Source organism: Phaethon aethereus, assembly GCF_964289735.1.
Source record: "Phaethon aethereus genome assembly, chromosome: 1".
Classification (NCBI taxonomy): Eukaryota; Metazoa; Chordata; class Aves; order Phaethontiformes; family Phaethontidae; genus Phaethon; species Phaethon aethereus.
In genome coordinates this window covers 91,026,241-91,047,449 of record NC_138575.1, presented here as the reverse complement: position 1 = coordinate 91,047,449, position 21,209 = coordinate 91,026,241, and the positions used below count along the sequence as shown (strand labels likewise).

The following is a 21,209-nucleotide window of genomic DNA, read 5'->3' as shown; positions in this document are numbered from 1 at the left end:
CAGATATAAAATCTGGGAACATCCTGAGCTTCTGAAAAACAGGTGGTGGAGGCTGTGAGCTCCCACGGTGAGGTCCGTGGATGCTTACCCCTTTGTCGAAGGTGGCAAAGAACTTGATGTATGGCTGAAAGTGTTCGGCGGCTTCTTCAAATGCCTTGTAATCTGGAAGGAGAAAAGGGGAATGAAGAAAAGAGTTCACAGGCAGCTGGCCACGCTCTGATCAGCACAGAAGGCACTAGGGAAGAACAAACATAAATCACTGCGAAATACATCAGGTGATGGCACTATGTTTCTTCCACCTTTCCAGGGCTTACAAACAAGGATCATATCAAGTGGAGCAAAGAGGACACATGTTGTGCACCCACAGTCCTTAGGAAAACTGCAGATCCCGGCATGCCACGCTTAACTGGAGCCAAAATCAGCAGCCCTGCAAAGCAGGGCCAGGGGTTACAAGTCCAGTTACAAGGTAAGGGTGTTTGCATCTGCCCTGTTGCACAAGCAGTAGTTCAGCCTGGGAAATACAGAGAGTTGCTCCAACGTTAACGCTTGCTGCCATTCCCTACACATTCACCAAGCATCGTTAGGCACGCTCCACCGGCTGCAGGAGAAAGGGGCATGAAGGAGGTAGGTTTTTACTGTTACTGGTATCAGGTCCTCAGCTGCGGTCAGGAAGGATGCTGTCAGCCTGGAGGGAGCTGTTTGCAACAGGTATTTCCCACCTTGTTACTGAACTAGGGGTAATTCACTGAACTGTGAATTAGGGGCACAGCCCTGCCCGAGCTGCCCTGCAGCCCGTTTTGAGCTGATGAGAAAACTGAAGGGAGAGGTGGGTGGCTGTTGTGGTGCAGCAGACCCGGTGATACGTCACTCGTTCAGGTAGGAATACCCATCTTTTTGCTAAAGGCAAGCCTTTGCACGTGTGGGGGGCATGCTGCCAGCACCACTTGGTGGGGGAGCGCTCGGGCCTGGCAGAGGAGACTGCTGGGGCTTGCCGGGGAGAGACTTGGGTGAGGGTTTCTCAAGGCGCGCGAAAGCTGATGGTCCCAAGTTGCACATCCCTCACGGCATGGGACCAGCTTCTTCTCAGTCTTGGGGTCCAGCAAGGAGAAATAGGTCAGTGCCTCTACTGGGCTGCCCTAAGGCATCCTGCTTACTGCTGCTTTGTATTTTCCAAGATAGTATTTAATGTGTGTCTCTCTCTTTCCCTTTATTCCTCCCTCCCTCTTAGTTTGTTTAACATTTTGGGCTCACTGTTCATAAGAGGGGGAGTTTTGCTCCCTTTAGAGGCTCACCCACTGTAACTGTAACCTCAGCTGGTTTTGGATGAGGTGGACTTTCTTCACTTCAGGAGATCCTGGATTATCACCCCCTTCTCCTGACAGCAGACACCTTGCAGAAGGGTCGTTGCTGTTGGTGTCGGAACAAGCTCATCATGCATAGCAACAGCAGAAACATGCCTGCAACCCCACCTCATCCTTTGGCAACTTTGGCACTGTCACAGCCTGCCATACACCCCTAACACCTTTAATATTCATGCAGAAGAACAATCCCTGACCCCAGCACCCCCAGCCAGGCTCCAAGCCCCATGAGGAACATAGTCATCTTACGTTCAGAGTCTTCTCCCTTGAAGTAGCCGATGAGTTTGATTTCCTCGTCGATTTGGTCAAATGCCTGAAGTTCTAGCTTGCTGTTTATGATCTCCACGGGGTCTTCTAGCAGCTGCCATGACAAATGCATTCGATAATGCAACGATTTGCAGCACCAACCTATGCCTGGCAGGGTGTGTCGCTAGCAGGCTAAGTGGGGAGAAAGAGGTCACCCAATTTCTCTGCTGTTGGAAACGCTACTTAGTGCTCTTTGCCTTAATGTGAGGAACAAAGAGATGCAGGTCACCTTCAGAGGGAGCCGTTAGTAGGTTCACTGCATAGGTTGAAGCATCAAGAGGGAAGCTGAAAGAGGTCTGGGTAACCCAAATGGATGCTGAGGGACCTGCTGTGGTCCTAGCTGGCTCTAGTGAGGCTGAGAAAAAAGGAGAGCAATTGAAAGGAACTGGTATGGAGACTGAACTTCTGTGAATGATGGATGTATTTGTTTCCATGTGTTATTTGCTGGAAGAGGTCATTGCAAAGAACTTGCTTTTGGAAAACATTAAAGCCGGTGGACTAGAGGGTGGCCAAACAGTGTTTTGGAGCAGTGGAAATTCTGGATGTGAATTTTCCTGGCTGATCCTCCCTATGCAGAATGGGTTAAAGCCATGCTTTGGCCCCAGACATGTCACAGTGTTGATGAGGGATTTGGAAGACCTATCTGCCACTTCAGCCTGTTGTTAGTCCAAATTTTGTTTCTCTTTTCTTAACTAGCCACCGCTGGTGAAAACATTTTTGCCCAGCAATACTGGTGTAAATCAGGTGTGGTTTCACTAGAAAAAAAAAAATGCAGGCAGGCCACTGTACAGCTTACAGAGGAGCAGAGGACCTCTGGGTTTCTTTTCCTTTGAGATCAGGCTGCTGAGGCACCACAGATATGTTTGGTTTTATTTCCCTGGTTTGCTGGCTATTTTCCCTCTTGAGTGGAAAACACACAAACAGAAATCCTTGCGCTCTTCCTTTGTTCCTAGAACACGATTTTTCAGCAGCACGCCACAAAGCCTCACAAAACGCCTTTCGCTGCAGCCCTTGCGAGTGATGCTCTAGTGTGTGGCTGTGCCTCTGCTGCATCCAGAGCAGTGTGTGCAGCTCCCTGCTGCCATAGCAGCCTGAGCCATGGGGACCAGAGATCCCACCGTTCCTGGGGTTGCAGCAAAGCCCTGCCCTGTTTGTGGCCATCCTGTGTGGGGCAGATGCCCACTTCTGTCCCTGAAGCCGCTTGCATGTGTTTTGGCCACAATACCCGATGCATGCAGCCACAGACATTGCCATAGGAGAGCTAAGGACTTAGGGAGCTGTCTTCTCTTCCCCAGCCATGCCTCTCCCCGCCAGCACTCCTGCATCGCAGGTAACTGTTTGGGCAACCTGCCGCCCTGGGAAATAAACCCTGCCGGCTCCACTGCTCACCTTACCTCCCTTATCTGCATTATTGTACGGCTGCTCATAAAGGGACCCTCATTTCCAAGGAAAGCCAAGCTGCTGCAAAAGGTTTTCACTACAAAGCAAAGACCATGTTTTTGGGCTGTTGCCTCTCCTAGGAATAAAATGTAAAGGAAGTGAAGTGCAACATGTTGATGAGGGAGACAGCATCTCTTTTGCATTTAGGCACAAAGGCGAGTACATAGTTGTGCCTGTGCACAAAATGACCCGAGAGCACTAAGTCCTAGGGCCTTGATCTTCTCTAATTCATGGCAGTGCAATTCGGTAAGGTCACTGAAGAGGCAGTAGTACACTATGTTGTTTGTGTTGTTGTGTCTGGAAATAGGCAAATAGTTTGCAGCATATACCTTTTTCAATGAATTGAGCTCTTTTTAGTTGCTCTGTAAGAATGCTAACTCCTGGATATTTTTTTTTAAATAGCTCTTCTTTTAAAAAAAAGAGTGAAAGATTTTGCAAATGTCAAAGTATTTGCATGCCAGCTTGCTAACTGAGGTGGGTGATGAGCAGTTAGGTACGCGGGATTGTTGCTTGCTTCCAATCAAACACTCCATGAACAGGAAAGAGAACAGAACATCTTTAAGATATAAGTGGTTGGTGGCATATAAAGGTGCCAGCTTTCCTGGGAACTCACAGTCAGACAAGTATTTGGAAAGCTGGCAAATGTAATCTCTACCGGTGTGTAGCAAACAGGGATGGAATTTCAAATAAAGATAAACCCATGGTTTTTAGCAAAGTGAGTATTTGCAAGGTCTTCTCTGAGAGGCTTTATCTAGCTCTGAGCTTATCTGTGCTTACATCCAAGAGGAATTCCACCAAGACATCTGTGGCCAGTTCCCCATCAAATTCAATCAACCGCTCTTCCTTAAAGACATAGAGACTTCCCTCTTCAACCAAGCCTGAAAGAAGCAGACAGGAAACATAATGTAGTCAACATGTCACTAAAAGCATTTTTACTACAGAGATTCTTGCTTGTTATTCTAGCAACGCCTCCTGGGAAAAGGCAATTGCCAATTTGCCGTGTTGCTCCAGTTGGAAACAACCTGAGCAATCTCCTGACTGATGATTCATGGCACGAAGGACACACCTCAGCCAGAACTTGCGCTAGCTTCTTCCCAGATGTTGAACTTTTTTGTCCAGGTCACAGCTGGAAAAATTCTGTACCAGGAGCTTGTTTTAGCTTGGCTATCTATATTGCAGTAAATAGTACTGGGCTCTAGCTGACATCCCAAATTTGAACACCCTAGCACTAGATGGAAAATGGATTTTGATGTGGGCTGTGCTCTCTTCCTGGATAAGGCTGAACTATGTGAACATAGTGAGCTGGAAGCCAAAGCGAGCTTCAAACTCCTTGCGGCTTAGCTAGGCTTGGCAAAAGGGTTAGAAACCTGTGGTAGAGATGCCACAAATGGCAGGCTGGCAGATTTGAATGGAATATCACTGGACTGATGACAGCTTGCCACAGCGTCTCAGTGGAGGCTCCAAAATCAGCAGCACTAAGCTCCTGCGATACATCATGGCAGGGTACCACAGGTCAAGGTAGTTGGTAGTTTGTTCCTTCTTGGAGAGACAGAAGCTCTCAGCTTTAGTTTAGCATTCACCACCACACTTAGCCTCTAATTTAGGAAAGAAAATTACAGTCCAGTATACAGTCCAGTATGCTTAAACAGTCTAGTGGTATATTTATGTGCTGTTGTATTTATGTGCCATGGTATTTCCATATTGCTTTGTGGGCTAAAATATGAAGGAATTACCAGCCCCTGGAAGGCAGCTATTTCCAGGCGTGGGCAATGCAGCAGACTTCCACCTTTACAGGAGTTTTCCTCTTCTGCTCTGGGGAGCAGGTCAGGAAGGGTTGGCACCTGGCTGCCAAACCATTGCAAGGCTGTGGCTCCCCCATTAGTGTCTGGGGGTCACTCTGCCATGGGGCTGGTGACATTTGAGGGGCTGTGTAATGTCCGTGTATGTTTTGGTTCTGCACCGCTGTGTCAGACCTGTCTCTGTGCAGGAAGAGCATGGAGTTACTCCATGACATCTATCTACAGTTTCTGCTCAGCGAGCTGTGAGCTTCCACCCTGCCATCGCTATGGCATGAATTGGCTTTCTTTTTCACTTGGCTTGGTGTGATTTTGGCACTCTCAGCCAGGAAGCTTTTTGCTGGAAGGGTATCACCTCATCCCTCTCATTCTCCCTTCCCCACTTGATCCTGCCCATGTTGTCGTGTCAGGTGGTCAATTGCCACCATCAGCCTCCCCATCCTGGTGACAAGGATTTGGCTGTCCTCTGTGGGGCTGGCTGTTGGTCATCACGCCAACACCCTCTCCAAGCTATTCCAGGGATATCAGATCTGGGACTCACCTAGCTTTTTAGCAAGTTTGGCATCCTTCTTGGAGTCCACCATCCCGAAGCCGATGCTCCTGGGCTCCAGGACCTGAGCCGCCAGCTGTGGGAGGAAGCAGAAAGCCCAACGTTAGTGGCATTGACACCACAGGGTAACTAAAGGGCATCATGCCCTGCTAGCATGGCACGACAGACAGAAGTGACCCATATTCTGCTCTTGGACAGCACCAATGGGTGGGATGCGTCACATGCTGCCTCCCTGCTGAGATAACGCTGCCCAGAGGTCACAAGGGTTGGGTTTCTTCCCACTGTGTTGCAGCACCAAGTTTGCTGGCAATACCACGTGCTGCTAACCGCTGTTTGGCACGCGGGCATCGGGACGGGGCTCCCGGCCGAATCGGGGAGACCAAAGCAGTGGGCATGGCTGGGAGGAAGACCTGTGCCACCAACAGAAAGCAAAAGCTGTCTCCTCTGTTGGTCCTTGGTGGCCTCCCACGGGGGACCGTGACATGTGGGCACCGTGGACATTTTAACCCTGGAAGTGCTTGGTGCCAGGCAGCAGTGGCTGCAAATTGGAGGGAATGCAGGGCACTGCAGCACCGTGTTTCCTTCATATGTGTGATGGGGTGGCCAAAGCAGACTCCCAGCAAAATAAAGCAGAGGGACTCCTGGCTTTGCAAAAGCCGTCCCTTCTCCTATGAAATGCTTTACATCATGTCTCCTGTCCAGGCTTCAGACATCCCCCAGTTCCTGGTCCCCTCTTTTCCCTAAAGAAATGAGTCTAATCCCAGCCACGCTCGCATTTGCCTCCTCACAGCTTTGGAAACCACTGCCCCCCGTTCCCACCATTTTTGACGAAGAGGCCTCTTGAAGATATCGAGTTCCTGCCTGTTTCATGAAAATAGATATGTGAGGAAAGGAGAGATGCTCTGCAAGTGCCCTGCGGTGGGAGCGGCCCCAGCTGAGACCCTGTGAATTCCAGACGGGCTCCTTAGCGATGCAGCAAGCCTGGGAAATGGGCCCCCTTACTCACCAGAGGACTGACTTAGCCCCACCACAAGCATGCCAGAGACCCTACAAGGTGGTAATGATGCTCTGAGACCAGCTGTAAGAGCCCCTTCCTCTTCCTGCTCCCTCCCTGCTCCATGAATGCCTCTGATGCTGATGGTCTTTTTGCTGTCCCTTCTCCCAGCCCTGCCAGACGGGGGGGAGTGCGATGGGGACGAGGGGTCGGGGGTCTCCAGGACGGGAATGTCCCTATTAGGGCACAGCTCAGTGGTGGGAGGCTGGAGAGGGGCAAGAAGAAAAGTGGCCAGAGGGACGGCAGGCTGATTTATGAGGAACACCCTCCCGCAGGACCCGTTTTGGCCCACCCCCTGGCCTCAAAGCCGGTTTGAATGTCACCCAGCGGCGCTGCCCCCATGGCCGCGTGGCCCCTTGGCTCCCCTGCTATAAATAGCCTCCGCCTGCGCCCGGCCGCTGCGAGAGCGAGCGGCAATTAAAGGCGTCGGGGAGCAGAAGCGGTGGGGCAGCTCCCTCACCTGCACCCCAGGGCACCGTGGGGTGGCAGCGTCCAGCCTTTCCCCAAAATCCCGGGGGAGATGGCGGGCACCCTGGCAGTCAGCTCTCAGGGACCTTGCTTGGGCAAAGGGGAGTGACGAAGAACATGGTTGTCTTCTCCCTCCCACCAAATACGTGCCCCCAGGCCTGTCCCGACGCCCTACAGAAGGACATATTCTCCACCAACCATCACAACATCACGGCACCACCGCAACCTTAGTCCCCCCGTGGCTACCTGGCCTGTTGTCTTCAGGGGGAAATTGCCACCGTGTGAGTCCGAAGGGGCACCCCGCGCCGCGCGGGAAGCACACGTTCCTACCGCCATTCCCTTACTCCCTGCCAGTGCTTTGAAATAAAGGTGAGTGTGCATGCCTGGGGCTCGTGCTTACGGGGGACACCTCCCGGACGGGGCAGAGCACACGCCCCTGTTTGCACACCCGTTGGTGAGGCACCTGAGCACCTGTCTGGCGTCCCACCTCCCGGCTCAGGCCACAGCCGTCCACGTTAGAGCACCTTGAGAGAAGCTGGTCCCTGATAATGCAGGGAGAGACAGACACCTCTCCTGAGCTCCCCAGACATCTGCAAGCAGGCAGCAGTGGGAGAAGATGTTTTCTGTTCCCCATTATGGGGAAAAAAATCTGCTTTTTACTGGACAAAAGGATGGAGCCTCGTGGGATCCTTATCTTTAGGGGACGTTGTCAGCAAGTCCCTGCGCTGAGGCAGTTGTGTAGACCAGCAAGAGGTTCCTCAGAGTTAACACTTGAGGCTCTGGTCGCGCTGTGACCTGAGGTAAAACACAGAAAGCCCAGGGGAAGAACTGTCCAGTCTTGTCCAGTCCAGTTCATACTTGATGTAGCTACTTACAGCTACGTTAGCCATGGGCCAGGCAAATTCAGGGCAATTTAAGCCCAGTAGTTCTTGACTCCTGCACACAGGAGACAGTTAGGGTTTCTCGGGGGTGTTTGAAGAAGCTCAGAAATGTGCCTTCACCGTGTGAGGTTGCAACGCCTGCTACAGGCAACTCGCTGGGCGTGAGCAGGGACGTTTGCAAGAGAAGTGTTAATGGGGGGAAATCCGTGCCAGCCCGCAGCGTAGGCAGGGTAGCTCTTTGGAGGGGTGCAGGCACAGCTGTGTAGCTGTGAGCATGGGAGCTTGCTGGGAAAGAGCAAACGTGTCTAGAAAATGCGAGTGATGGGATGAAAGCCTCTTTGTGAGAGACTGCGGGAGTGCGCGCTTCGTTAGGGCTCGGGAGGCAAAAAAGGTCACAGCAATGCTGGAGGTGTGCCTGCTGGTGTGGCTGGGCTTGCGTGGCTGCGCCTAGCGTGACTGTCTCTAGGAGGTGCATGTACCACAGGTACAAGCGTTTGGAGGTCTTGCTCTGAAGAGGCTCATCCCAAGAGACGACGTGCGACAGTGCGCGACTTCCACGCTAGCGAGATAACGAGGAGAGCAGCACAGCCTGTGCCCATTTGCAAGGTGCTGGAGTCCTGCACCAGGGACCTTCTTATGCAACATGAGACTCTCGGGAGCTCTTTCCACTGTGGCAGCGCCCGGAGGCGGGAGACCTTTGCAGGGTGTCAGTACCTATGGTGGCTTTTTCTAGTGCCAGCTATGCGGGGGACAGACATTGCTCCTGACCATGTTTTCCCTGCTTCCCACTGCAGCAGGTGAATCTGAACAGTGCTTAAGTGAGGACGTTTTCCCACACATATATTTGAACCCCATAAGGCAACAAAATATAGAGTACGCCAGAGGCAACAGCAGCTTGGCTAGTTGCCCCCCGCTTATTACAGTATCAAGCATTTATATATCCCCTTACAGTATTTTCTGATTCCATAATGCTAGTGGGATTTGAATGCAGATAATGTTTCTAATCTTGACAATCCTCTTGGCTCAGGACCTTGGGACAGAAGCGGCTGTAACGTAAGAACACAGCCCGTCCTTCTCCCCCTCCTCCTCCTCCCTTTAAATTCATATCGCTTGAAGTCTTGGCCAGCCACAGCCCTTGCCTTTGTGTCAGCCTCTATAATGAGTAATTTAGCTTCAACAGCTGCATGGGGAGATGGAGGGGACAAACTGCCCTGGAAGAACTGGACCTAACTGGGCATGCAGTCCCTGAGGTATAGCAGTAGCTTTGGGCAGGCAGAGTTGGCTGAAGGTGTGAGCAAAGATCCCAGTAGCTCATAAGCTTATATCCCATGCACATTTTGCAGCTTTCCTCTCTCTCATGTGCCTGAAGACTTTGCAATGCACACTTTCTAGCCACAGGTTCACAAGCTATGTCCTGTGCAGCCTTGGTAAAAGGAGGAGTGAGTTTGGGAGCACTCCTCCTTTCTCCCACTTCCCTCAGGTAATAACCATACTTGAATTTGGGTAAGCATGAGGCAGTGCAAGGCCCTCTAGGATGTGTGAGAGGTGCCAGCCCAAAGTGAAGCTTGAATACCACCAAGTAAGCAAGCACCACTGCACCTTGGGTAGTGTCAATAGTTACAGGCAACCTGAATAATGGGGATGGAAAGAAACAACTCCCTGCCAGAACATCTTAGCTTCACACCTACTATACCCGCCTGAACCTAGGTGTGATGCTGGGAAGTTTCAGATTTAAGAAGACCCATGGGGTCATTCTGAAATCCTAGGCTATTGAGCAGCAGAAGCGTCACTGGCCGCCTGACCATACACCTATTCCAGCTGCAGACAGCACCGATTATGTCAAAGTTTGCATTTGGTGTCAGTTTTGCTGCTAAATGGTAGACAAAATCCATCAGAAAGGGTTACAAATGGGAGTGGGAGAGGTCGCTGTCTCAGCACGGTCAGTTTTTCGTTGTGAAGAGACATTATGGCTTTGTGGCCTGGATTTTCGTCCCACTTCTCTAGCACCTGCCTGGAGCTCCCACAGGCAGTAAGGTTCACCTCCCCCAGCTGCTCAGGCTGGGAAGCAGGGCGCTGGGGACATTTGGGTGTCTGTGAGAGTTGTCATGCGTAAACTTCTCCTAAGCATGGGGAGCTTTCTGTTTCCCTATCTGGCAGCAGTGGAAGAACGAAACTCAAGAAATGCAAGGAGGAGAGCAACAGATGATGAGGGAATGTCCTTCAAGCAATCTACACTTCTCTGCTGTTTCTCTCCTACTATCTTTAAAGCTGCAGTTTATGTTGATGGTCAGAACCTGGTTGATGTAATGATGATGATTTTACATACCAAAATGTTAGTTTTTTATTTTCAGAAATAGCAGGAGGAGATGGCAAGAGTCTAGGGTATTATTTCCCCTAAAGCTTTGAATCCTTATGCAGGACTCATGTCTTCATGCTACTGTTGGCTTCTCTGGTGTTCGAGCTGGTGGGCAGTTTGTTGGAGAGCAGAGGGGGATATGTCTCCTTCCTAATGCTGTGTGGTCATCTCTAGTGTCTCCTCATATACCCCACCAGCAATGTTTTGGGTTCTTGCATAATTCAGGCTGGCGAATTACAGGTCCTGAGGTGTCATGGTGACCAAAGGGAAAGGGCAGAAGCCTGCTCCTTCACTGCCACTGAAGGAGCCACCCTACTGGCAGCAGGACCGGGGGAGATCATGCTGGTCCCACCTTCCTGCCCTTTTCCACCACCTGAGCTGCTGGGAGAGGCTGTTTATTGCTGAACCTGCCCTCCCAGGGGGTTGCTGCTCCTCATACTAAAAGGCAAGTACCCAAACATGGAACACCCAAAGGTCACTCCCGCGGAGGTGGCTTTCACAGATAACGCTCCAAGAAGCCCGCCCAGGGGCTTCAATCGCCGCGTAGCTGCTCAGCCCGGTCAGACATATGATGTGCTCTTTGGCTGCCCCCCTAAAGGTTTCGCATAGTTAGGGCTGTATTTTTATCTGCACTGGGCATCCCTAATTTTAGCGAGCTGTAAGCTAAAGCACAGCCTGCCCATCCGTGAGCTAACTGGGGCTGATGCCCCTGCCACCGGGCACCCATGGGTGCAGGGGCCACCTGCTGCTGCTGCCGGCCAGTCCTCGCTGGCACTGCACCACAGATGTTTTGCCAACTCAGCTGGGCAGCTTGCACGCTCAGGACAGCCGGGGCACGCACGTGGGCGTGCGTGCCCGCATCTGCCGATCCAGGTTGTGGGTTCTGGGACGGTGCCCAGGGGCCACCCTGCTAAGCTCCCCTTTGACAAAACAGAGACCGGAGGTGCAGTCCGGGGGCTGTCCTCGACAAAAGCGAGGCCACTGCTGCCTTGTTGTTTTTCTGGCCTCAGGGAGGCCACTTTGAAACTGAAGGCTGGATGCCGCCATGAAACCCATGCAAACTGGTTTCTTTCAGTAGGAGGTCCTGGAGGAGGGAAGCATGTTTGATATTCAGCCCATTCCCTTTCACAGGCCATTGCCCATGTCATTCCTACACCTCCAGATCCCAGGAGCAAGCCAGGTTTCTTGAGTTTCTGACCGGGTGGGTGTGAGCCAGCGCCTCTGAAACCCCGGGGAGTCCAGGACGCTGCAGGTGGGAGCCAGGAGCTCCCACCCTGCATCTGCAGGAAGGATCAGCGAGGGGAGCCCAGGGGGAACGGAGGGGTCCTTGAGACAAGAAAGGTCTTTCACCCAAAGGACTGAGACGCAAGAACTGGGGAAAGCTTTAAAAAACAGGCATCCCCCTTTGCGCAGGGTTCGAGGTGTCAGAGGTCTGCTAGTTGACAGCAGTCCGCCTCCTGCCAGGGCCGGACAGGGTTCCCAGAAAAAGGACGTATCTTGTATGGCAGCTGATCTCCGCCAAAGCTGCGCCGGGGAGCGCGCAGGAATGAGCACCATCAGCAACGCTTAGGAGGGAGTGCTGGCCGTCCCGGGGCACCGGGGAGGGGAAGAACGAACGCCTGCTCTGTGGCCCCGCCAGGAATTGATTTCTTTGCCGTCACTGCTTGTTCTATTTCCTCAGGCAAGGTGTTGTCTCAAGTATGTAGGTAAATCCCAGTGTGTAAAGGAGACCAAAAAAAAAAAAAAAAAGAGAACTTGGACCTTGCTATTTCCTAGGCCATGGATTCCTTGCCTGGGTGCCTGTTATTTAGGGGCAGAAGCTGCAAAAGGACATCTTTGGTCATCAAACCCAGGACTGTGTCATTCAATCTCTGTCACAAACTGGTCAATGTCCATTTAAAACTCGTTGCACTGTTCTCCCCTTGATGCCTTCCTCCTCTGGTGATTAGGGACTTCCTAGTTTAGAGACTCAGTTTATTCATAGCCCATTTGTCCTTAGGCGTTGTGCTTAAATAGTTCGTCTCTCTCTTGGGTGTTTAAAGAGAATTATCGTATCCCCTTTCCACTCTCCCCACAACTGAAACTCAGGCATGAAGGAAGGGCAGTCATGGGCTTTGATTAGTTTGGTTTTAGATGAAGGGCACTGGCAGATCAAGCTCTGGAGTAATGTCACGGTGGGCGAGCACAGCATGGCCCACCGTACCCGCTCCACCTGGCAGAGCAACAGCTGCCCAGCCCGTGGGCAGGCTCCTGAGAAATGTCGAGGTCCGGGGCAGAGAACATGAAATGATAACTATGAACATCACACACGTGCACTGAGCAGGCTAGTTGAGCTCAAGCTAGGCCTTTTGAGGCACCCCACTCAGGACAGGGCAAAGGCATCTCGTTGTACAAGAGTGAAACCCTGCCTCCCAGGAACCAGCCCAGCAGGAAAGCACGAGAAACCCTCACTGGCACTTTTTTGGGAAGCTGGCTAGTGTGGCAGGATGACCAAGACCTAAGACGATGGGCTTTTCAACATTTTTCCTCAACTGCATTTCTGAAGGAAGGGTCAAGACAGAAGGAGTCTCCATGCGGCTTAAGGTCTTGCATGGCACCTACAGAGGTTGCCTGCTCTCCAGCTGGACAGGGAGAAGAGCTCCTTGTGCCAGGGCTGAGAAAGCCTGCAAAGCCCAAGCAGGCTTGGCCTCGCACTGTGTCAGCAAGCAAACCCAAGCCCACAGGTGTCTGCCATGTCTCCAGGTGATATTTGCATTTAAGTTGGGTCTCTGAATGAAATCAACTTGATTTTCTTTAGATTCCGGGATTGCAGCTGAGAACAACTGTCAGTACACCTCTCTCCGATCATACTTTAGCAGCTGAGAAAGGTGCCTCTCAAAGACCAGTATGGCATTGAAAGAGGGGTCTTATGAGAGATGCTGCTCATGCAGCCAGTCCAAACTCACTGCTGGGAACTGATGGAGGGTCTTCAAGGGAAGAAACTGGGCAATAACAGGTAAAGCAGCCTTGGAAATTATTTCTGCCTCTGTTACACAGAAAGACGAAACCACATACTTGCCCCTGGATGTCAGTGTGCCCATCTGTGAAATGGGGACCTCTCTGTAACTTGTTTTTGTGACTGGCACGTCAGTGAGTGACATTCTCCTAGGTGCTACTGCTAAAAATCAGTGCTCTTTCTCTGATGACTGTTGGAGAATTGAGACCTACTTACATGGTGTCAAAGGGCAAAGTAATGAGTGACTACTGATTACAAATCACACCTTTCCTTTTCTTTCCCTTTCTTATTTTTGCATTAACTTAGCTGTGGTGGAAGGCACTACTTCAGTAGCCATGGAAACCAAAACACCTCTTTTATTACAGGTGTGTACAAGGCACTTACACTGTAGGCTTCTGCACATACCTATCCAGCCAGGTGCACCTCATCTCTCACCATGAGGACTTGCTCTGTAGGGACCCAGAAACCTGACAGTTTCTGTGGCACTCAGTGAACATGTCTTGTGTAATGTGCCTACCCAGCCCAGGAAATTGTCTCATGAGCATGTCCATTTTCAAAGAAAAAGGCTGAAATCTGAGTCTGTGAAACAGATAGAGAAGGATGCTTAAAGAAAGGGCTTGGTTTTATATTTATATTATTTATATTTATATTTATATTTATATTTATATTTATACTCTATCTAGAGATGGGGATAAACTAGAATCTTGTCTCCTGGTTCCTATGAATTCCTGGGATAAACTGCACAGACCTAAACTTGTAAACTTTTTTTCTGCGTTGCTTCAGAAGCAGGGAAGGCCTTTTTGCTATATATTACACGGCTCTGAACTCTCATGGGAACCATCTGCTCCCAAGAGATTTCAAGACCATGTGGGTCAAACTACCCCAAAACCAGCTGATCTTGCAGCGGTTTTTCCATCCTGAACTGGAAGCGGTGGTAATTTCAACACTTGAAAATAAACACTTGCTTGCAAGTGAACTGGGACAAGCAAGACCTTACACACGGTTTAACCCTGACCTTTTACTGGATTCAAAATCTATCCTTCCCTCTCACACCACAGGTAACTTCTGACTGTGGTTGGGCACTGGAAGGGAGATCTCATGCAATGTGATCTCATGGACTTATGCCCCCAGGTTCGTATAATTTTTCCCTTGTGTTACAGAACAGGCCAAATAAGTTAAGAAGTTTCACTTTGTTCTGCCATTTATTGCTAGAGGCCAGGCTGATCCTAGAACTGATCTGGAAAGGGGACCACCATGTCCCCCTTCTCTTGCCTCTAATCAGACTGGTTTGTGCTAGGGCAGTTCTCCATGAATTTACAGCCCAGGGACACTGTTGAATTAATGGGTCTAAAATATCTGAGCTTGACCAATGGCTTTTTTTTAAAGGATATTACGCATGCACGCAGATGACAGGGGAAGAATGACAGGGGAGCCAGGACGGCGTGAGCTTCAGCAGAGGAGAGGGTAATGGAGTCAGTGGTCTGCATTGCAGGCAGCCTGCTATAGTGGTGAGAAAACTTCAGTTGCTGGAGAGAGGTTCTCAAGTGCTAAAGGAAAGCCCCCTAACCCCACTGCTCATTATTCTTGCTACAGGATCCCTAGAGACAGAGGGTTGGCCCACTGGAAGGTGAAACTACCCCAATATTTAGGAGATTATCAGAGATGAGAGGGAGAGGGGACAAGGTCTGAGAAGTGGTGGTATGAGACAGGATGAAATATGGCAAGGGAGCCACGGAGGAGACCAAAAGCAGAACCATTACCTCTCAGCTTCACTGCTTTGGTCTTTTCACCCCTTCTTCACTTAAGCCGAAACCTTTCAGGACAAGTAGCTTTTTTTCTTACTTGTCTGTTAAGTACTTATTGTGAAGCCTTGTGTTTGGCTGTTTGATCTGCTTCTTCACTGTTCTCACCTCCCGAGGCATGCAGGGCTCTTGCAAACATGGCCACAGAGTAGGAATAGCTACTGTTAGCTCCGGGTCTGCCTGCTTCCAGCTCTGGCACTGCCCTGTAGGGAGGCTTTTCCCCACTCAAGCTGCAGGTGCCTTTCAGTAGTCAGAGGTGCAGAGGGGAGTCATAGGAGAAAGGCAGGCAAAAGAGAAGAACCCTTTAATCTGAGCTGTGAAGCAGCCGGTGCTCATGCTGTCTCTGCCCTGGGTTGTCTTATCGCAATCCTTCCCCAGCCCTTTTCCATCCGAGGCAGAAAGCAGTAGGCAGCTGCATCTCCAAACATTGTTTTGATTATTTGTCCTGACGGACTAACCCAACAGCCCCCAGCTTTCCCACCCCAACCTGAGGGGCTGGCGCTGCTGTCCTTGGAGCTGCTGTCATCTACAAAGGGTGGTCCAAAGAAGCTGCTTTTGCTCCCAGAGGGGTTCAGTTGTCCCTGGACCCTGTCCTCAGCAGGTAGGTCCCAGCAGTGTAGGTGGCAGGAGCTGTCAGGACTGCTTTAGGATGTTCTTCACCTTCATTCCCTATCTAAACTGGAAAAGGGACCCTGGGCTGAGTGGGAATCTGGTGACAGTTCCCAGTACGCCTGGGTGCGGGAAGCTGAAGACCCCGTCTAATATCTGCTGTAATGGATATTACAGTCCCACTGTAATATCAGCTTGACGATGGCATCCCTTTTCTGGTGATAGCTGGTGCGCACCCTGAGCTTTTGACAGTGTCAGTCAGTCCTGCATGCTGGGCTTTTGTCCTGGGAAGGAAATTTTTCCTGTCATATCACTTTCTTCTCAGCCTGCTGTTCATAGTTAGAGTTTGGCAAAGTCCTTAAATATGTGCTTAACTTTACCCATGTACTGTCAGGTTTTCAGCATGATTTCCTAAGGATATGAGACCCTTGTGACCTTCTTGTCTCTCCCCCAAGGTCTGTCTGTCAACTGCCTCCCCTGATTATTTTTCTAGCTATGGGCCCTTTTCAGCCAACTTTTCCAGAGGTAGGGTTCTTAAGCATAAGAAAGCTATTGCAAGTTTCATGAAAAGCAGGGACTTGGAGGGGAAGAGACTGAAGTGCCCTGAAAGAAGGAAATATTGCCACATGTGCTCAACCCCTGTAAGACACCAAAGAACGCAGTTAAGAGCAAGCCTCACGTGCTCTCTACTCATGGGAGAAGCCCCAGTCAGAGCTTGTTACTAACCGTGAACTACATGTTTCAAGGAAACCATGCTGGAACTCTCCTGTCCTTTTCTTGGTGTCTAAGATATTTCTTCAGGTCTTTGGTCTTTGAAATTATATATTTCTTAAAAGGTACATGTGGGAGAAACAGAAAGGGTGGACTCTTTGGAGGTTTTCTGGACTTAATATCCATTAAGCCCGTTCCCTCCCACATGTACACACACTCATTTCATCAGGCAATAGGACGTAACAACCCTTAATCACTCAGCTCATATCATTGCTTATTTGGTTTTGGAAGCAGTTTTGGGAAGAAGGCTCCCTATTATTCCTAATGATGGAGACCAGTGCCACTGTACGGAAGCGGGACTACGAACATGATGTTTTCCAGTCTGTGGAAGCAGCATGTCTCATTGTGATTCAGCAGGTAAATTGTCAGTACAGGAAGTAGTACAAGTACAGAAAGGAGCATCCTACCACAGGCAGCACTCTACGCTGGGATCCCCCCCAAGCTGGCTGGCAGGGAACAGCGAGGGCTGGAGTGTTTGCCTCTTAGATACCTCATTTCAGGTGTAAAGGGCCTTCAGCGCTCAGAGCACTGAACCCTCTACTGAAATTAGATACGTAAAGCCTTCCTGAGTGAACTTTTCCCAGGTTTGGCTGGAAGGAGAGGCTCGGTCACTGCTCCTGTGCCTACCCAGCAGCTCACTACTCTGAGAACTTGCTCAAATTACAGGAGAGCAGGGTTCAGCTGCTGACTGCCTCCAGGAAGACCAATCCCAGACAGTTCGTCTCCCAGGTGAATGACTCCACACCTCAGCCACGGAGCCACTGTGGCCATTTCTTTCCCTCTCCCTGTCCTGGTGAACATGCGGTGAAGTCCCACAGCCGGATGAGCCCTAGCAGGGGAGATTGAGAGTGACCCCCACAGCACAACACGTTGTGGTTTGAGGTGAGGGAGGTGAATGCTGTCACAAGAGGGAGCAGATTACAACCTGACTTGCCCACTCTCTTCACGAGTGCTCCCGTGAGTTAGTACAGAAATCGGGAGCACTAGCATCTTTCTGGGCTGTGTTCTGTGCAGGATAGGACACATACTGTCTTCTCTGTTGCCTTCTGAGACCCTGTCCCCATCTGATTCCCTCGGGTGACAGAGGCACAGAAGTGCTCGGTCTGCAGGTTGCTCTTGTGCTGGGGCTGTCAGACTGCTGCTGCTGCGGTTCCCAGTCCCGGGGTGGGGGGGGGCTGTGAAACTTCGAGACATGCACTGAATCAGCATTACAAGTGCTTGGGAAATTTTGAGGTCAAAGCCACAAGTGCCGGTTGATGTGTGGCACAGTTGGCTGGTAACTGAGCATTCGTGGACTGGAGCACTACAATTACGTAAAATTTGCTGTGGATCTAATCCTCAGTCTCTTGCCCAAGGTCACATAAGAAGTCCATGGCAGAGAGGCAACTGGAAACCAAATCACCAGAGTCATAAGCTAATGTACTCGCTGCTGAATCCAATCCTGCAAAATAAAAGTTTTAAGCAAGATTGTATTGTAGCCATCGCGCCCTTGACATGGCTGATTGATTGTTAACATGGGTATAGGTGTCGTGGGGACTAAAATTGATAGTACAAAACAGATACCTGCTTCTGTCAAGTTTCTATAAATATGTATCTGTAACTACTTGCCATCTATCGAGCACGAAATAGCTATCCTATTAAATAACAATGCAATTATACTACCAACCATAAACATTTCAACTGGAGTTCCAGCATTATTTTTTCTTTTCTTTGCCAAATGCTATTTGATCGCTCACATGGAGCAAATAACTGTTGCCTAACAGGTGAGTAAAATCTGGTTAGTTTTTGAATCTTTCTTGTTGTCAGGCTTGCTGAGGTCAGTAGACTTTGAACTTGACATTGGACTTTTTCAGGTCCTAGCCCTCAGGAAGCGTATTTTCTAATTCACATTTGCTATACCCCTAGAGGTGCAATGCATTTTCTCTCTGGATCTGATACCTAAAGCTTATGTGTTTCTTCTGCAATTCTCACTTTCTTTCCAAATGTGTCTTTTAGCTAAGAGGGAATATCTGTAAGGCCCTGGTAGGAAACAAGCACCTAACAATCCAGGCTTGCTGCTGTGTGATTCCCTAGATTACAGCTACACTACAAGAAAGAATGCTATGAATCTACTTTGTAATTTTTACGGTGGTTTATTTTACTGAGGATTAATTAATCATTCTTTCACCAAAGAATTAACAACACTCTTTTTCCAGCACAGAAGTGAACGGTTCCATTAACAAGCGGCTACATACTGATTCCAAGCAGGCAATCAAGTGTCAGAAAAACAAAAAGGGATTTAATGCTGCACCAACAGGGAGCTTTTGAGGTAGGGAGCTAGGACGCCTATTTTTGCAGCACAGTTTGGTAAGGCTTCTTGGCTGATTGCTTCTAGTGGGGTAGAAAATGGGACTGAATCCAGAATACAAAGGGGATACTTGCTGGCACAGAATGTGAAAGGATCTAAAAATTTCAAGCTACAGACTCAGGTCTGTGCTGAGATTAGGGAAAGCTCAGCTGAGCTGGGTTCACGTTGCTGAGGTTTGCAAGATTATTCGCTAGTGCCTGGGTTTCTGAGGCACAATCCAGAACGACTATTTCCCAGCAAACAACTCAGAAGAGCACAAAAGAGGCTTTTTCCTGGGCTTTGCAGAACTCAGGGGCTGACCCAAATCCAAGTAAACAAGCCCCAACTTTTGGGTGCTCAACCCCAGCCTGCACAAGACCCTTTGACTGTCCTGTCCCGTGGCTCCTCTCCACAGCTCCAAACAATGCTGTGGTATTGACCCCAGCTGGGACATGCAGCGGCGCTTACCTCCAGGACCATCTCTGTCATCTGGAACTGCTTCTGGGAGACCTTGTCAGAGCTCACAGGCTCATGGAAGAGCAGGCAGAGCATGTCGTACTTCTTCAGGGCCTGCTTGTAGTTCTTCTCATTCAGGTCGATCACTCGGTCTTTCCCATCGTAAGTGGGGAAGTTCAGTCCCTCTTCTGCCTTGCAGCAGAAAAGCAGGTAAAAACCTGCCAGGATCCAGCAAGTCACCTTCATAGGGGAGCCCTTGGAGTGCAGTGGAGGGTGCGTAAAAGTCCCCCTCCTTCTTAATTTGGGAAGAGAGGGAGACCAAAGGCTCCAGGTGAAGTTCGAACTGAGTTTCTCTTTCTGCTGCCTTCCTAGCGATCAGCCCAAACGCTGCAAGGCTGGTGGGGAGCAGCAAACTTTGCTGTCCTGGGCTCACAACAAAGAGACAGACAGGAGAAGCTGTCAGGCCAAGCCCTGGATACCTTACATAGCTGTGTCCAGCTCCCGTGTCATTAGGAACTCCATTTTTAGGAAGCAGTTGTTTCAGGCTAAAAATAAACCCTGCAATGAATAAAAAGGACAGATATGACACCATTGAGGGACTTGCTGGCACTCTGCATCATCTGAGAGAGAGGGAGCGAGCAAGAGGGAGGGAGTAGAAGGTGTCGATGCTGGGAGTACGCAGGCAGGGTTTGTGAAGGGACAGACTTCATTTGTACAGGGAACCAAGGCACAGCCTGTCCTACTAGGGCTTAACAAAAATAGAAGGTATTTACTGCAATTTTTAATAAGGGTATCTCTCTTTGTATCCCCTTGGGAATCACAGTGATTAGGCTTTGGATAACAGATCTCAGTTTCAGAGCCTCATCTGCACTGCTAGAGGAGAAGTCCCGTATCCTCAGCAGCAAAGGAGGTGAGCACTCGTGGGACTCCCTCCTCCTCCTCCTCCTGCCTTGGGCACCATCCGGAGCTGCTGGCTGACATTCAAGCTCTGCTCTGAAGCACCTTCTCTGCTTGCAGGGTACCAGGAGAATTGCTGGCCCTTGGACCTGTAACCCCAAAGTAGAGGGAAGCTTATGTTGCAACCTCCCATGCCCACAGCAGTTACCAAGCCCCATACATTGCTGGCGAGAGGTTAAAAACTTATCGTTCTAAGGGGGATGAAGGGCAGGAGGCATGTGCCCAGGCCAGCGTCTTGGGGTAGGAGTCAGAGCTCTCCTCAAGATGATGGACAGAGGCCACCATTGCTGCTGGCCTCCCTTCCTGTTGGCCCGGAGGGGGCTTTTCCCACGAGCCCATTGCATTTCCCAGCAAGCGGTCCTGCATACTCCTTCTTCTCCATTTCCTGGGAACAGTGACCGGCTGCCCCTTCCCCAGGAGCTCAGCGCCGGCTGCTGCTTTTCTGCATCACCCGCACCACCCCGCTGGGGGAGAGCGGTTCGGCGGCACAGTCTTTCACCCCTTCCCCTCCTCTGGCTGGGATGTCACCGCTGCCCCATGACTGGCAGCGACAGGCAGGTCCAGGCAGGCCAGCTGGCCACACGCCAGCACCGGGGCTGCTGCGGATCCGGCAGAGAGGAGCTTGGCAAGGGGCATGGGTCTCCCCGCCCCCCTGCCCACCCCCCCCGCCAAAGTGATGTGCAGACAAGTGGCCTTATCAGGCCTTCTCCTTGCGTGTTGCTCCATCACAGCCTTGCCCTGTCCACACCAGCGAGGAGATGATGTCCCTTCTTGGGGCATGCAACTCTCGCCCCAACCATCTGCTCCCATTTAATTGTGTGGCTGGGATTATTTCGATATCTGGGGCGAAAGGCGAGCATTACTTAGCAATTACAGAGTCATAAAATCATAGAATCATTTAGGTTGAAAAGACCTTTAAGATCATCAAGTCCAACTGTAAACCTAACACGGCCAAGTACACCACTAAATCATGTCCCTAAGCGCCATATCTACATGTCTTTTAAATACCTCCAGGGATGGTGACTCAACCACTTCCCTGGGCAGATTATAGTAATTTCCTGGGTGACTTACGAGCGCACATCCC

The 21,209-nt window shown here is 50.4% G+C and overlaps 1 protein-coding gene across 1 annotated transcript in view; it reads right to left on the bottom strand.

The window, feature by feature from the left end:
• The window catches only part of CASQ2 (calsequestrin 2), a gene marked incomplete at both ends in the record, with an annotated part of 32,351 nt that extends 12,937 nt beyond the window's left edge, over positions 1-19,414 (bottom strand). The window contains 5 exons of the mRNA XM_082005165.1: positions 89-162; positions 1,608-1,719; positions 3,882-3,982; positions 5,442-5,526; positions 19,181-19,414. Coding sequence (XP_081861291.1) covers positions 89-162; positions 1,608-1,719; positions 3,882-3,982; positions 5,442-5,526; positions 19,181-19,414 — 606 coding nt within the window. The remainder of the gene's footprint in view (positions 1-88; positions 163-1,607; positions 1,720-3,881; positions 3,983-5,441; positions 5,527-19,180) is intronic.
• Between the last annotated feature and the right edge of the window lie 1,795 nt (positions 19,415-21,209).